Here is a 14,270-nt window from a genome sequence, read left to right as displayed (position 1 = left end):
CCTTAGAAGAGGGAGGTGTATATCTAGGTTGTGTATAAGTTTTATCAGAATCCGTTAACTCACTGATCCATTGCGCCGTATCCAAACCTGTCTTCAAAAAACCTACCATACCCCAAAACAATGAAGACTAGTCCAAGTGGGAGAAAAAAGTAAGCTAAAGATTATTCAACGTAAGTTTAAAATATTGTAGCAAGAGAATGCTTCCACAGCAGGTAAAAAGGCAAAACTGGACCCAGTGGTGAACCTAGTCTCTCTGCTGCCTGAGGCGGACGATCGAAATCCGCCCCCCACACGATTGAGTCACAGAAGACCCTGCAGCCTATATTATGCCCCACAGTGGCACAATAGACTGTGGGGCATAATAGAGATTGCAGGGGGGCCACAGTGGACCCTTCAAGCTCTATTATTATACTCAGGGGTCTTCTCAGTCTCCCGAGTATAATAATCTGAGCCCCAGGGGAGATGAGAGAACATAATAAACACTGTTACTCACCTCTCCAGGATCCGATGTTAAAGAGGACCTTCATGGGCTTGGACAAAGGCAGTTCTATACACCGCTGGAAAGCCAACAGTGCACTGAATTCAGCATAGCGCATGCGTAATAAAGATTGCTTATGATTCGGACTGTTTGCAGGCCATAATTGACCTTATGTGTCTTTCTTCAAGGAATATTTTCACAGTATTTACTCCATGGCAAGATGCATTATCATTTTGAAAAATGATTTCATCATCCCCAAACATCCTTTCGATAGATGAGATAAGAAAGGTGTCCAAAATTTCAATGTAAACCTGTGCATTTATTGAAGATTTAATGACAGCCATTTCCCCAGTGCCTTTACCTGTCATACAGCCCCATATCATCAATGACTGTGGAAATTTGCATGTTTTCTTCAGCCAGTCGTCTGCATAAATTTGCGTCCCGGGTCATGTGACGTCCGTACGCCATTAATGATGGCCGACACCACCGAACATTGCAGCAGAGCTGAGGATAGGTAAGTAACAGTGTTTTTTATGTTTGTATCCCCCCTGGGTCCCCGATTATTATACTCTGGGGTCTGAAAAGACCCCAGAGTATAATAATTGTTCATGGGTGTTCATTATTGGGCATAATACTGTGTGTAGGGGCCACTATCGGACATAATACTGTGTGCAGGGGCCACTATGGGGCATAATAGAGCGCGCAGGAATGCGGCGGGGGGGTTGGTCAGTTGGTCAAGGTCTTCGGCGTCAGTCAGGAAGGGGGGAGGGGGCCCATGTCAAAAGTTCGCCACAGGACCCCGCCATTCCTAGTTACACCACTGATTGGCGTACCAAACAAAAGTTCCAGCATCATCACCTTGCCCAATGCAGATTCGAGATTCATCATTGAATATGACTTTCATCCACAGTCCACGATTGCCTTTCCTTAGCCTATTGTAATCTTGTTTTTTTTCTGTTTAGGTGTTAATGATGGCTTTCTTTTAGCTTTTCTTGTATGTAAATCCCATCTTTGAAGAGTCCTGTTTATCACTCATGAAGTCAATGCCTCAGAGACTGCAAGCAGTTAGAAAAGCCAGAGGTGGTGCAACAAAGTCCTAGTGATGTGTTGGAGTCTTATTTTGTTTGTTTTTCATGATTCCTTATTTTTTTTTTCCTGAGAATTGAGTGATTCCATCATTTATTGCCTGTGCTTGTTCTAAAAATCTGTTACTGGCTACCACAAATATTTTTCTGGATTTCTTTTAGCGTTTCTTAAAGCCAGAAAGTTGCCATTTGAAATGCCTTTAGTTTTTTGGGTTTTTTTCATGGAAGTGACCTGCTTTTTTTTCTACACAATTAAACAACTGAAGGAACATCCTCAGGGACTGGCGACTCCATCATTTTTGTCAGGGGTTGGATATATATATATATATATATATATATATATATATAGTCCTATGAAAAAGTTTGGGCACCCCTATTAATCTTAATCATTTTTAGTTCTAAATATTTTGGTATTTGCAACAGCCATTTCAGTTTGATATATCTAATAACTGATGGACACAGTAATATTTCAGGATTGAAATGAGGTTTATTGTACTAACAGAAAATGCGCAATATGCATTAAACCAAAATTTGACCGGTGCAAAAGTATGGGCACCTCAACAGAAAAGTGACATTAATATTTAGTACATCCTCCTTTTGCAAAGATAACAGCCTCTAGTCGCTTCCTGTAGCTTTTAATCAGTTCCTGGATCCTGGATAAAGGTATTTTGGACAAACAATTCAAGTTCAGTTAAGTTAGATGGTCGCCGAGCATGGACAGCCCGCTTCAAATCATCCCACAGATGTTCAATGATATTCAGGTCTGGGGACTGGGATGGCCATTCCAGAACATTGTAATTGTTCCTCTGCATGAATGCCTGAGGATTTGGAGCGGTGTTTTGGATCATTGTCTTGCTGAAATATCCATCCCCGGCGTAACTTCAACTTCGTCACTGATTCTTGAACATTATTCTCAAGAATCTGCTGATACTGAGTGGAATCCATGAGACCCTCAACTTTAACAAGATTCCCGATGCCGGCATTGGCCACAAAGCCCCAAAGCATGATGGAACCTCCACCAAATTTTACAGTGGGTAGCATGTGTTTTTCTTGGAATGCTGTTTCTTTTTGGACGCCATGCATAACGCCTTTTTTTTTATAACCAAACAACTCAATTTTTGTTTCCAAAATGAAGCTGCCTTGTCCAAATGTGCTTTTTCATACCTCAGGCAACTCTATTTGTGGCGTACGTGCAGAAACGGCTTCTTTCTCATCACTCTCCCATACAGCTTCTATTTGTGCAAAGTGCGCTGTATAGTTGACCGATGCACAGTGACACCATCTGCAACAAGATGATGCTGCAGCTCTTTGGAGGTGGTCTGTGGATTGTCCTTGACTGTTCTCACCATTCTTCTTCTCTGCCTTTCTGATATTTTTCTTGGCCTGCCACTTCTGGGCTTAACAAGAACTGTCCCTGTGGTCTTCCATTTCCTTACTATGTTCCTCACAGTGGAAACTGACAGGTTAAATCTCTGAGACAACTTTTTGTATCCTTCCCCTGAACAACTATGTTGAACAATCTTTGTTTTCAGATCATTTGAGAGTTGTTTTGAGTAGCCCATGATGCCACTCTTCAGAGGAGATTCAAATAGGAGAACAACTTGCAATTGGCCACCTTAAATACCTTTTCTTATGATTGGATACACCTGGCTATGAAGTTCAAAGCTCACTGAGGTTACAAAACCAATTTTGTGCTTCAGTAAGTCAGTAAAAAGTAGTTAGGGGAATTCAAATCAATAAAATGATAAGGGTGCCCATACTTTTGCACCGGTCAAATTTTGGTTTAATGCATATTGCACATTTTCTGTTAGTACAATAAACCTCATTTCAATCCTCAAATATTACTGTGTCCATCAGTTATTAGATACATCAAACTGAAATGGCTGCTGCAAACACCAAAATATTTAGAACAAAAAATGATTAAGATTAATAGGGGTGCCCAAACTTTTTCATAGGACTGTATATACATACACCACCAGTATGAGACTCTTCCAACATGCAAATTAATGGCATAAAAAACCCAGATCAGATTTTTTTTTTTTTATTAAAACATGTATCATCATCAGTAAGAAAAGCTTCTTCCAGGTCTTCAATGTCTATGATGGAAGTCTCCATTTAAATAAGGAGGGAGAAGAAACTGTAGACACCTGTACCGATCCGGCAATGTCTATATGAGAGACGCAGCACTTTTCAACAGCAGAGGTCTCGCTGCCTCCAAGATATCAATCTCTGGATCCAGAGAGCGTCCGAGTCCTTCCAAGACCAAAATGGCAAAAACGATAGATGCAAAGTTACTCTCCAGCTTCACCTGGAAATAAAATGATAAAAAACATAATGAATAAAATAAAAAAGGGGTTTTACTCCAATCACATCCAAAGCTGCTTTCAAAGTTCGATTTTGCTTCCAGTTAGCATTAGATTTAATATGTGTTCAGGGTATGGGCAGGACTTGCGGTGGTATCTCCTACGTGCTGCACCAGGGTACAATACATTATAGCGCTTCAATTACATTGCTGGGGTCTGGGTGGTTATGGTGATAGTGCAGGTTGCAGAATTTTGTATGCAGCTTTGAATGTGTATGGAGAAGAGAGGCTAATATAACACTTCAATATATCAACAATAAGGGATATTTACTCCCACGGAGTAACGCGCCGCTCATTCTGACACGTAAACACCTGACAGAGTGAGGCGCTTCAAAATAGATCCCATTGATTTCAACGGGTGCCGTCTTATGCGCGCTACACATTGAAATCAATGGGAGGCTTTTTAACCCATTGATTTCAATGTGTAGCACGCGTAAGATGTCACCCATTGAGGTCATTGTGATCTGTTTTGAAGCGCCTCACTGACACGTATTTACGTGTCAGAATGAGTGGCGCGTTACTCCGTGGGAACGGAGCCTAAGGGGTGGGGGAGGTCAAAATAAAATACGGAAACGAAAACTATACCTTGTGTTTCATCAAAACCTGAAAAACCCGAGACAGCAATGCTGCAACCTGGAGCTGAAAAGAACAGCAAAAACAGGCAAATTTACTGTATAGTATACATAAATACCTCCAGCAAGATTAGATCACTGCTCTCCTGAAACACTCTGTGCTGCTAAAAAGCATTTCTCCTTCCTCTTAAGGGTCTTTTTTGTATTTGTATCTTTATATTATGGGGTCTGTATTTTATAACGGATCTGGTCTGGGGTCTGTATATTATGTGTCTTGGAGTTCCAGCTTACTTACGTTTTTTTTTTTTTTTTTTTCAAGGGGTCTAGTATAAGGTCTATATTAATTTCAGGGGTCTGCGAGAATCTATATATATTTGTTCATGAATTTGTTGTCTGAATTTATTAATGGTGTCTAGTCTGGGGTCTGTATGTATTTAGGGGGTCTGGTGTGTTCTTTGGATTAGACACATTTTGTATTTCCAATGCTATATGTTAGGGGTGTGTTCTATATGTGGGCAGGGCATAAAGCCAAAAAATTTAGCACAAATTTAGTCCATCTTCTATTCTTCCCTTTAGAGACTCCTTGGACTTCCATCTTAAAGAACTCTTTGTAATTCCTTATTTCACCTCTGGAGGTGCTGCAGGCAAAGCGAATACCTGCATCCAGGTTTCCACTAAGTTCATAACTGGTTGTTTGAGGTCTCAGCAGTGAATGTCCACAAAGTGTAAAAAGTTATGTTGTGTCCTCACCTTCCCGAGAGATACTGTATTCCTCCTGGCCTCGTTCACCAACTCAGCCATTTGGGACTTGAAGCCTTCCACATCCACGCACTGATTGGCTCTGGCGTGGCGCAGGATCAGCTCTGCCACTGTCTCTCCCTGCAGGAACCAATCAGAAAACACCAAAGCTGATTCCGTTCTATCACTAGAAATTGTAGTTAAAGGGGAACTCCACAAACCAGATGGAACTTCTATAATCTTTGACAACTTACCTGCCCTTGCACTACTGCAGTAAAGACAGAGCGGAAGTTCTCAAGATCCTTTTCCTGTAGCTCAGCCACTATACCAGCATCCAACAAGACCAACCTGAGAGGGCAGCGGCTGGGCCGGACGTCTACAATTAGAGTGTCACACATGTCCACTAGGGTGGTCTGGTCACTGTGGCCAGGGAAGAACTCCAAAACTCCTTGTACGAGGATATTACCAGGGTGGAGGTCAGCATGGACGAAATTATCCACAAATACCTGAAAGGAAAGAAGGAAGGTGTAGAAATTACATAAGAATAAGATGCAACTTTAATGCCATTGCCAGGCCACTAGGGGCAGTATTGCTCTATGGCACCCTAAGTGCTCAAACATTTGTTGCACACATGGGTTTTGCCGTCCCTGAAAGCACTAATGTATGCAAAGGACCAGCCATTTATGGTCACATGACCATATGTGCACAGGTCTTTTTTCTGTAGAAGAACCTGCCATATATGGTCACATGACCATATGTTTGTGCAGGTCCTGAAGCCCGAGGGCAAGACAGAGAGTGAACAGCAGTAAGTGTCTGGTGCGTATAATAGTTTGGAGGGTCTGGTCTGTATTTAGGGGTCTGCGTTTCTATTTAGAGGGTCTTGGGTTTATATTTATTCAGGGTGTCTCTTCTGTGTTCCGTATTTATTTATGGAGACTGGTCGGAGGTTGTTCTGGAATGTGTACCTCTTTAAGGGGGTCTGGTCTGGAGCGTGGGCTGTATTTATCCTGGGATCTGTATTCTGGAGGTCTAGTCTGAGGCCTGCATTAATTTAGGAGTCTGGTCTGGGCTCAGAAGTTTGGGGAACATCAGAGATAACACTACTTCTATGGGGCTTAGGAAATGGGGTACAATTTTGGAAGTAACTGGCAATAAGCTCCTACCATCTTCAGTAACATGTCCACTCCCAAGGCTGCGATCCGTCGTTTGATCTCAGAAGAGCCCCCCTCCTGAATGTAAAGAGACAATGGTTCTCCATCCTAACAAAAGACAAACATACGGTTAAATAATCCACAACCGAGAACCCATTTTTAAGGAACCCTTTCAGGACACTAATCCATTAGCTGGAGCACAAGAGGGGCTACAAAGAGCATTTCTCTTTCTTTAGGACCCAGCATATCCATTTATTATAGACACCTCTATTAACGTTAATAGATGATGTGTAATACGTCACTTCACCTGCGGGGGAGCTGTAGATAAACTGAACACTTGTCACCAGGTTCCTATACATAATAAAGATGATCACTTTGGATTACAGCAGCAAAACATCTTACTAATACTATCAACTCAAATTTTTTTTTTCTAGAAATTTTTCATGATCAGGTTGATCCGAATTGCGACCCTAGCTCATTAGGGCAGACTATGATACCTAACACGATGCCAAACGTAGCCATTACTCAGAGCAAACAATCAGACTTCAGCTCTTATACTGTATAGGCCAAGACCACATTCAGCAAGAAACGTAGTAAAATAATACAAGATGGGTGCCCACCTGGAAGGTCTCCACCAAGATGTTCCTTGTCACAAAGGGTCTCAGGGGTGAGGGAAACTTTATAAAATCCATTTTCTCAAATTTTTGCTGAAACGTCTCCAAGTTCCTGGCCTCGAAACGTAGATCTATCTGGAAGAAAATATGAGATTCTTGTTCATGTATATGGTTGGTCCCTAGTAAAGTATGATTTTCTCGATTCTAACTGTTCTCGGACTATAGGATATATATTACTCCAAGTCCTGCTGGTTCAGAGTCTCCAATGACCTCATCTTCTCCATGACAAAACATATTGAGGGACATGAGACATTTAGAGTGAACTTATAATATTCGTCAGCCATATTGGAGACTAAGAAGACCTGGCTTTGGACACCTGATCATCCAACATCTATACAGACATGGATCTCAAACCTATGAACCAAAAAAACACCTCTTTGAGAAGACGACCCCTTGTCCAGTCCAGATTTCCTGCAACAGACATTCAGTTCCTCCCTATATTAGGCATACTGGCCATCTTCTTTGAAATGAACACCCTTCTAGAAGTTTTGGGTGCTCTGTTCGCTGGAGTTCCACTTACTTGTTGGGTCATTAACTTCTCAAACTCCTCCACAATCTCAGACAGACTCAACCACCGGAATCCAGGAATCAGACTAAGTAACTTACTCCAGGTCTTCATGATGAGAAGATCCATCTTCACCTGCTGGCCAAGACCTGGATGCAGGACCTAGTAACAAGGCAAGACTTAATGGCTATCTAAAGAACAACAAGTGCCGACACCAATAATGGGATGAAGGCAAAATAAATTTTGGGGGAGTCTGTAATGATAACATGAATGGAGGAAGCCATGGTGAGTCGCGTATTCTACCTCCAGCAGACTCGTCATACATAGTCTTGACTCCTGTTCCAGCTCATGCAAGGAGAGTCCTGAGTTGGAGACTAACCTCTATGACATCCTATTCCCAAACAAAGGGTCACCACTGTGACAAGTGATTGACTGAGGGGGTCAAGATGAACCAGACAGTCCAGGCCAACAGGAAGTGCCGAAACGGAAGCAGTAAGGTATGGCTTATTTTACACCATTTTTACACCAAAAATTTTGGCCAGACACCCCCTTTCTGATGTCACTAGATGGTATTGGTGGGGTTCATGGACTCATTTAAAAGGGTTGTCCAGTTGTCACAAATACCATATTACAGTATTCCATTGTGCTGTCAATTTCTGGGCACCTCTTTTTACACTTAAGATGGCCTCCAACTTCTCTGACTACACAGTGTACAGTGGTAGTCAGACACTCCCACTGCTCTCAGCAGGGGTGAACCTGCCTTTTTCGCCGCCCGAGGAGGACGACAGAAAGCCGCCCCCCCCCCCCCCCAGGGAGGAGGGGGCGGAGCGGAGGGACGGAGCGAAGGGGGTCGGGGTAGAGCAGGCATGGTGGAACGCATTAGCAGGAAGAGAGCAGACACGGAGAGGACCTGCTCTCTGCCTGAGCGTGAGGGGAGGCCGCTGGAGCAGCGCTGCGTCCACAGGGCCTCCCCAATCCACCGCTCGGTGACGGTGACGCTAAACCAGTCCAGGACAGCTTGTCCAGGACTGGCTTAGGTAAGCAAAAATGCCGCTCTCCCCGGGGCCCTGGCATAGCGCCGCCTGAAGCGGTTGCTTCAGGTCGCCTCATGGGAGGTGTGGCGCTGGCTCGCAGATGTACAAACACTGATACCCCAAGGAAAGTATCTCAGACTATGCTATGAACAAAGTACAGTAATAGTCTGCGACACTCCCCCCATGGTTTAGCTCAGAGCGGGGGGGGGGGGGGGGGGGGTCTCAGACTACTGCTGCACACTATGGAGTTTGAGAACCTGCTGGTTTTAGAACAGAAAATAGGGGTCCGGGAAGCGAATGGGTTTAAACACTGACCGCTGGGTTTCCGTCTCCTGTCCAGTTTTGTGGGGCAAAAGACGGAAACCGTCCGGATTGGCTAAACCGGAGACTGGGCGCAGATGTGAACCCGCTCTTATCAGTTAAAAACCTCTTAAATCGATGCGGTCTCTCTTTTCAAACATACAAGCACCAGCCAGATCAGGCAGAGTCTCCCACCCTGGAGGACCCATCATGTCCATGTACAATATGAACAGCTCATTGAGTTCAATGGACCCAGTGCAATGCTTCATTTCCCCTGTGGTGGCGCTGTAGGGAAAGTAAACACCTGCTATTGGATTTCTTTGGAAATGGCAAAGATTGTGGTGATCCCAGAATAACAAACTGGAATCAATGTGCTTAAGGGACTATAAAAGGCATGCAATCCCTTTAATGATCATTTTCAGTTTGCCGACCATAGGGGGCGTTGGCAGGAAATAGATATTTTTTGATGAGGACTCTCAAAAATGACTGAAAAAGAAGGATGGCTATTCGGAGGTCATTACTTTTACCGCCACTGGGACTAAATGATCTGAGTGTTCGTCTGATCCCCCTGAAGAAGGTAATGGTTCATGGTCCTTTGGAGACATCTGGCTAGGTTTCCGCCTGCTCCTCAGAAGTCGAAAAATTCCATGAAGCCCCGGTACCTCCCACGCTTCATACGCAGAATCCCGCTCCATGCTCTCTACTAGAGATTGGGAGTCCATGTTCTGAATATTGGATAGGTCCGCATAGGCCTTATAGACCTGCGCCACACAACCAGATCCCACCGGGTCCCTGCTGGAGAACCTCAACACATGACCGTAGTCCTTCCCGAAGGCTCTTCTCAAACAGAGCTCCGTGTATTCCCAGGGGTGCGGAGTGACCTTAACGTGTAATTTGGAAAAGAGAGCACAGAAGTCCTCCGAGAAGAGGTCTCGGCGAGTGCTAGCCCATTGGCCAAGCTTGATGCACGCTGGTCCTGAAGACTCGGTGGCCTTCAACAAGAGACGTAGCCACAGGGAACTGAGACCCGAGGAAAGGTATGTGAGGGGGTAGGCAGTCAATAGTGGTCCGAATTTACAAAACAGGATGAAAAAGCGAAGTCCTATACGTATAACAAAGGCGACTCTCCTGAAGAAGGTCTCTGGTGGCTTCTGTGGACCCACTGATGGTCCAAGGCTCAGGAGCGGCTCTACCTTCTCCACCAGTCTCTCACATTGGGCTGTGGCGGTGACGTATCGAAGACCCAAGCACCATAACGTGATCCCGGACAGGGTCTTCACCCCCGAGCACCTGAGTCTCTGGAATACAAGGTCCCTCCATTGGGGCAGATCCCTGGATCTCATGCAAAGCCTGGAGCAAAATGTGGCCCCAACTCTCAGTGTCAGGGCCTGCGCCATTGTAGAGGCAGGTTACATGGACGTCATGGCAGATCTGCTTCCTCTCCTGGCAGCGCTCATTGTTAGAACATGCGACTGGATCGCCGGATCTCCCGTGTACTGGCTGACCGACGAGCCTCGCATGTCACTCAAGCGCGCAGAGTCACGTGACCCGCAGCCCGGCGACCTTAGCACCGAGAGCGCCAAGATGTGAGTGACACGCCCCCTGCACGTGACGTCAGAGCGGCAATTAACCCTGCCGCTGCCACACCGCTCTAGGACGAGTGTAGCGCAATATAAAGAGGAGGAGAAGGGGGCGTCACCGGGGAGAAGAGGGGGCGTCACCAGGGAGAAGAGTGGGCGTCACCAGAGAGAGGAGGGCGTGTCACTGGGGACCCTGGAGGCAAATTTAAATAAGCAACATTTGGGTGAAAGCTTCAGTGTCAGTCATTACTGCTACATCCTGGTAATATCATGGACTGGTATATAGAGCCTGGAGAGTATAAGAGGTGAGTGAGGAAGTGTATAGTGTCTATGTATTATCTATCTATCTATCTATCTATCTCCTATCTATCTCCTATCTATCTATCTATCTATCTATCTATCTAATATCTATCTATCTATCTATCTATCTATCTATCTATCTATCTATGTATCTGTCTATCTATCTAATATCTATCTATCTATCTCCTATCTATCTCCTATCTATCTATCTATCTATCTATCTATCTATCTATCTATCTATGTATCTGTCTATCTATCTAATATCTATCTATCTATCTATCTATCTATCTATCTAATATCTATCTATCTATCTCCTATCTATCTATCTATCTATCTATCTATCTCCTATCTATCTATCTATCTATCTATCTATCTCCTATCTATCTATCTATCTATCTCCTATCTATCTATCTCCTATCTATCTATCTATCTATCTATCTATCTATCTATCTATCTATCTATCTCCTATCTATCTATCTCCTATCTATCTATCTATCTATCTATCTATCTATCTCCTATCTATCTATCTATCTATCTATCTATCTATCTATCTATCTCCTATCTATCTATCTAACTATCTATCTCCTATCTATCTATCTATCTATCTATCTATCTATCTCCTATCTATCTATCTATCTATCTATCTATCTATCTATCTATCTCCTATCTATCTATCTATCTATCTATCTATCTATCTCCTATCTATCTATCTATCTCCTATCTATCTATCTATCTATCTATCTAACTATCTATCTCCTATCTATCTATCTCCTATCTATCTATCTATCTATCTATCTATCTCCTATCTATCTATCTATCTATCTATCTATCTATCTATCTATCTATCTATCTCCTATCTATCTATCTATCTATCTATCTATAGCCATTCTAACCATCTGTGCCTATAGTGTGAGAGGGGTTGTCAGGCGGGGACAGCTGAGGTAGATGTCACTCGCACAGTCTCTTCACAGTCACCATATTGTGCGGTGCGTGCAGTTGTTGCAGGACAGGTGCTCCTTGTGAGATCGGCCTCTCCTGAGTCTGGATATTTACCCGCCATTAGAAGGCGATATGTTAAAACTTTGAGAGGTCATGTGACATCTTGGGGTGTCAATTAGAAAGTAACCCGTCCGCTGATAGAGCTGTGGTAATTTTCCAGTAGTTACCTAAGTGAAACTATGTCAGGAGGAAGCGAAATGTCCTGTAGATTCATCATCTAATATCTACAAGGGAAAGATAATACCTTGTATTGTACAATTAATACTTTATAGTCCACTTACAGGTTACTTATATTATTAATCTGAGAAATGTATTTACTGATCCTGAGTTACATCTTGTATTATACCCCAGAGCTGCGCTCACTATTGTGCTGGTACAGTCAAATCAAAATCAAATCAAAAAAGCTTTATTGGCACGTCCGAATAGATATTTGGCATTGCCAAAGCTAGTAAAGTGTGTGGGGGGGGAGTTGGACTCGGGTGCGTGAGTGGTGGTGGTGGGGTGGATGGTTTGGGGTATAACAGTCCATGGAGTCTCATCTTCCTCTTCGTTGGTGACCGTTATATGGGGAGGTGGGGTGGGGCGGTTGGTTTGGGGTATAACAGTCCGTGGAGTCTCATCTTCCTCTTCGTTGGTGACTGCTATATGGGGAGGTGGGGGTGGGGTGGGGCGTACATACATTACATTACTTATCCTGTATTATACTCCAGAGCTGCGCTCACTATTCTGCTGGTGCAGTCACTGTGTACATACATTACATTACTTATCCTGTATTATACTCCAGAGCTGCGCTCACTATTCTGCTGGTGCAGTCACTGTGTACATACATTACATTACTTATCCTGTGTTATACTCCAGAGCTGCGCTCACTATTCTGCTGGTACAGTCACTGTGTACATACATTACATTACTTATCCTGTATTATACTCCAGAGCTGCACTCACTATTCTGCTGGTGCAGTCACTGTGTACATACATTACATTACTTATCCTGTATTATACTCCAGAGCTGCGCTCACTATTCTGCTGGTGCAGTCACTGTGTACATACATTACATTACTTATCCTGTATTATACTCCAGAGCTGCGCTCACTATTCTGCTGGTGCGGTCACTGTGTACATACATTACATTACTTATCCTGTATTATACTCCAGAGCTGCGCTCACTATTCTGTTGGTGCAGTCACTGTGTACATACATTACATTACTAATCCTGTATTATACTCCAGAGCTGCGCTCACTATTCTGCTGGTACAGTCACTGTGTACATACATTACATTACTTATCCTGTATTATACTCCAGAGCTGCGCTCACTATTCTGCTGGTGCAGTCACTGTGTACATACATTACATTACTAATCCTGTATTATACTCCAGAGCTGCGCTCACTATTCTGCTGGTGCAGTCACTGTGTACATACATTACATTACTTATCCTGTATTATACTCCAGAGCTGCGCTCACTATTCTGCTGGTACAGTCACTGTGTACATACATTACATTACTTATCCTGTACTGATCCAAAGTTATACTCCAGAGCTGCGCTCATTGCCTAGAACAAGTCTTGACCTGACCACAGAGAGTCTTAAAATGATTTTCAGTGACTAATCCAAAAATTCACTTAAAATAATTCCTAATCTTCACCACTAGGTGGCACTATTCTACAATATAAATCAATGATATGACCAAGTAACAAATCAAGATCTTTCTTGTATTGCTATAGCTGGGGTGACTTCATCTTGTATTCCTTAAGGTGTATTTATCTGAAGACAATTATTCTTTGTTGCTCTTAAAGGGGTTGCCTTGGTACTTGAGCAAAAAACGTGAAAAAGGAAATTAACCCAAAAGGGTACGGCTACAGAAAAACACCAGGCCCTTTTGTCCTGAGGGGGCCCATTTCAGTCTCTGTTATAGGGATCTCATTCCCCAGCTGGGGGGTATTTCATGTGTTTTGGGAATAAGTTGAAGTGGAGTGACAACTTTTTTAGACAGTTCTTGATTTTACCACTAGGGGACAGCAGAGGTTTTCTGTTCTTGGTTTTCTTTTTGGGAATGATGGTATCAACAGTTGAATTTCAACCCAGTTCCCCATGTAACAAAAGTGTTATAAGGTGACACCATCTCTTCCATATTTCTCTTGGAACCCATGACTGTTGTCCTCAGGGGCCCGCTCATTGGGGCCCATAAAGTCGTGCCCTTTCGGAGCATGTATACTGTTCCTATGAAGGCCTATGTGTCTCCATGGTGACAGACTACAAACAATCCCTGTGTGTAGTCAGATTCTGTCCCTGTGAGAAATTTTAACGGGTTCTCAATCTCTTTTTTGTTATGAGTTCTCTGGGACGTAGCCGATCACAGAGTGTCCCCAGATGGCATCCCCTACACTCAGCTGTAATCTGTGGGGAGGAACAAGTGTTCTTTTTTCCTGCAGCACCACCAGTGGAGAAATAAAGTATTACACAATTACTCTTTATATCAATGGGCTGCCCATGTG

General features: G+C 43.5%; 2 protein-coding genes across 2 annotated transcripts in view; one reads left to right on the top strand and one right to left on the bottom strand.

The window, feature by feature from the left end:
• Positions 1 to 3,628: 3,628 nt before the first annotated feature.
• Positions 3,629 to 10,482, bottom strand: ADCK2 (aarF domain containing kinase 2). Its single transcript, XM_075275186.1, has 8 exons — positions 9,421 to 10,482; positions 7,581 to 7,727; positions 7,007 to 7,135; positions 6,399 to 6,494; positions 5,490 to 5,741; positions 5,248 to 5,376; positions 4,511 to 4,564; positions 3,629 to 3,871 (listed from the first exon to the last, which is right to left on the bottom strand). The coding sequence occupies exons 1-8, from the start codon at positions 10,294 to 10,296 to the stop codon at positions 3,731 to 3,733; spliced, it is 1,824 nt and encodes a 607-aa protein (XP_075131287.1). The 5' UTR covers positions 10,297 to 10,482; the 3' UTR covers positions 3,629 to 3,730.
• Positions 10,483 to 10,681: 199 nt separating this feature from the next.
• DENND2A (DENN domain containing 2A) overlaps positions 10,682 to 14,270 on the top strand; it is a 70,578-nt gene continuing 66,989 nt past the window's right edge. Inside the window, exon 1 of the mRNA XM_075275209.1 lies at positions 10,682 to 10,784. Coding sequence (XP_075131310.1) covers positions 10,750 to 10,784 — 35 coding nt within the window. The 5' untranslated portion in view covers positions 10,682 to 10,749. The remainder of the gene's footprint in view (positions 10,785 to 14,270) is intronic.

Source organism: Leptodactylus fuscus, chromosome 5 (genome assembly GCF_031893055.1).
Source record: "Leptodactylus fuscus isolate aLepFus1 chromosome 5, aLepFus1.hap2, whole genome shotgun sequence".
Classification (NCBI taxonomy): Eukaryota; Metazoa; Chordata; class Amphibia; order Anura; family Leptodactylidae; genus Leptodactylus; species Leptodactylus fuscus.
The sequence above is the reverse complement of the archived record's forward strand: the minus strand, read 5'-3'. Positions and strand labels throughout refer to the sequence as shown.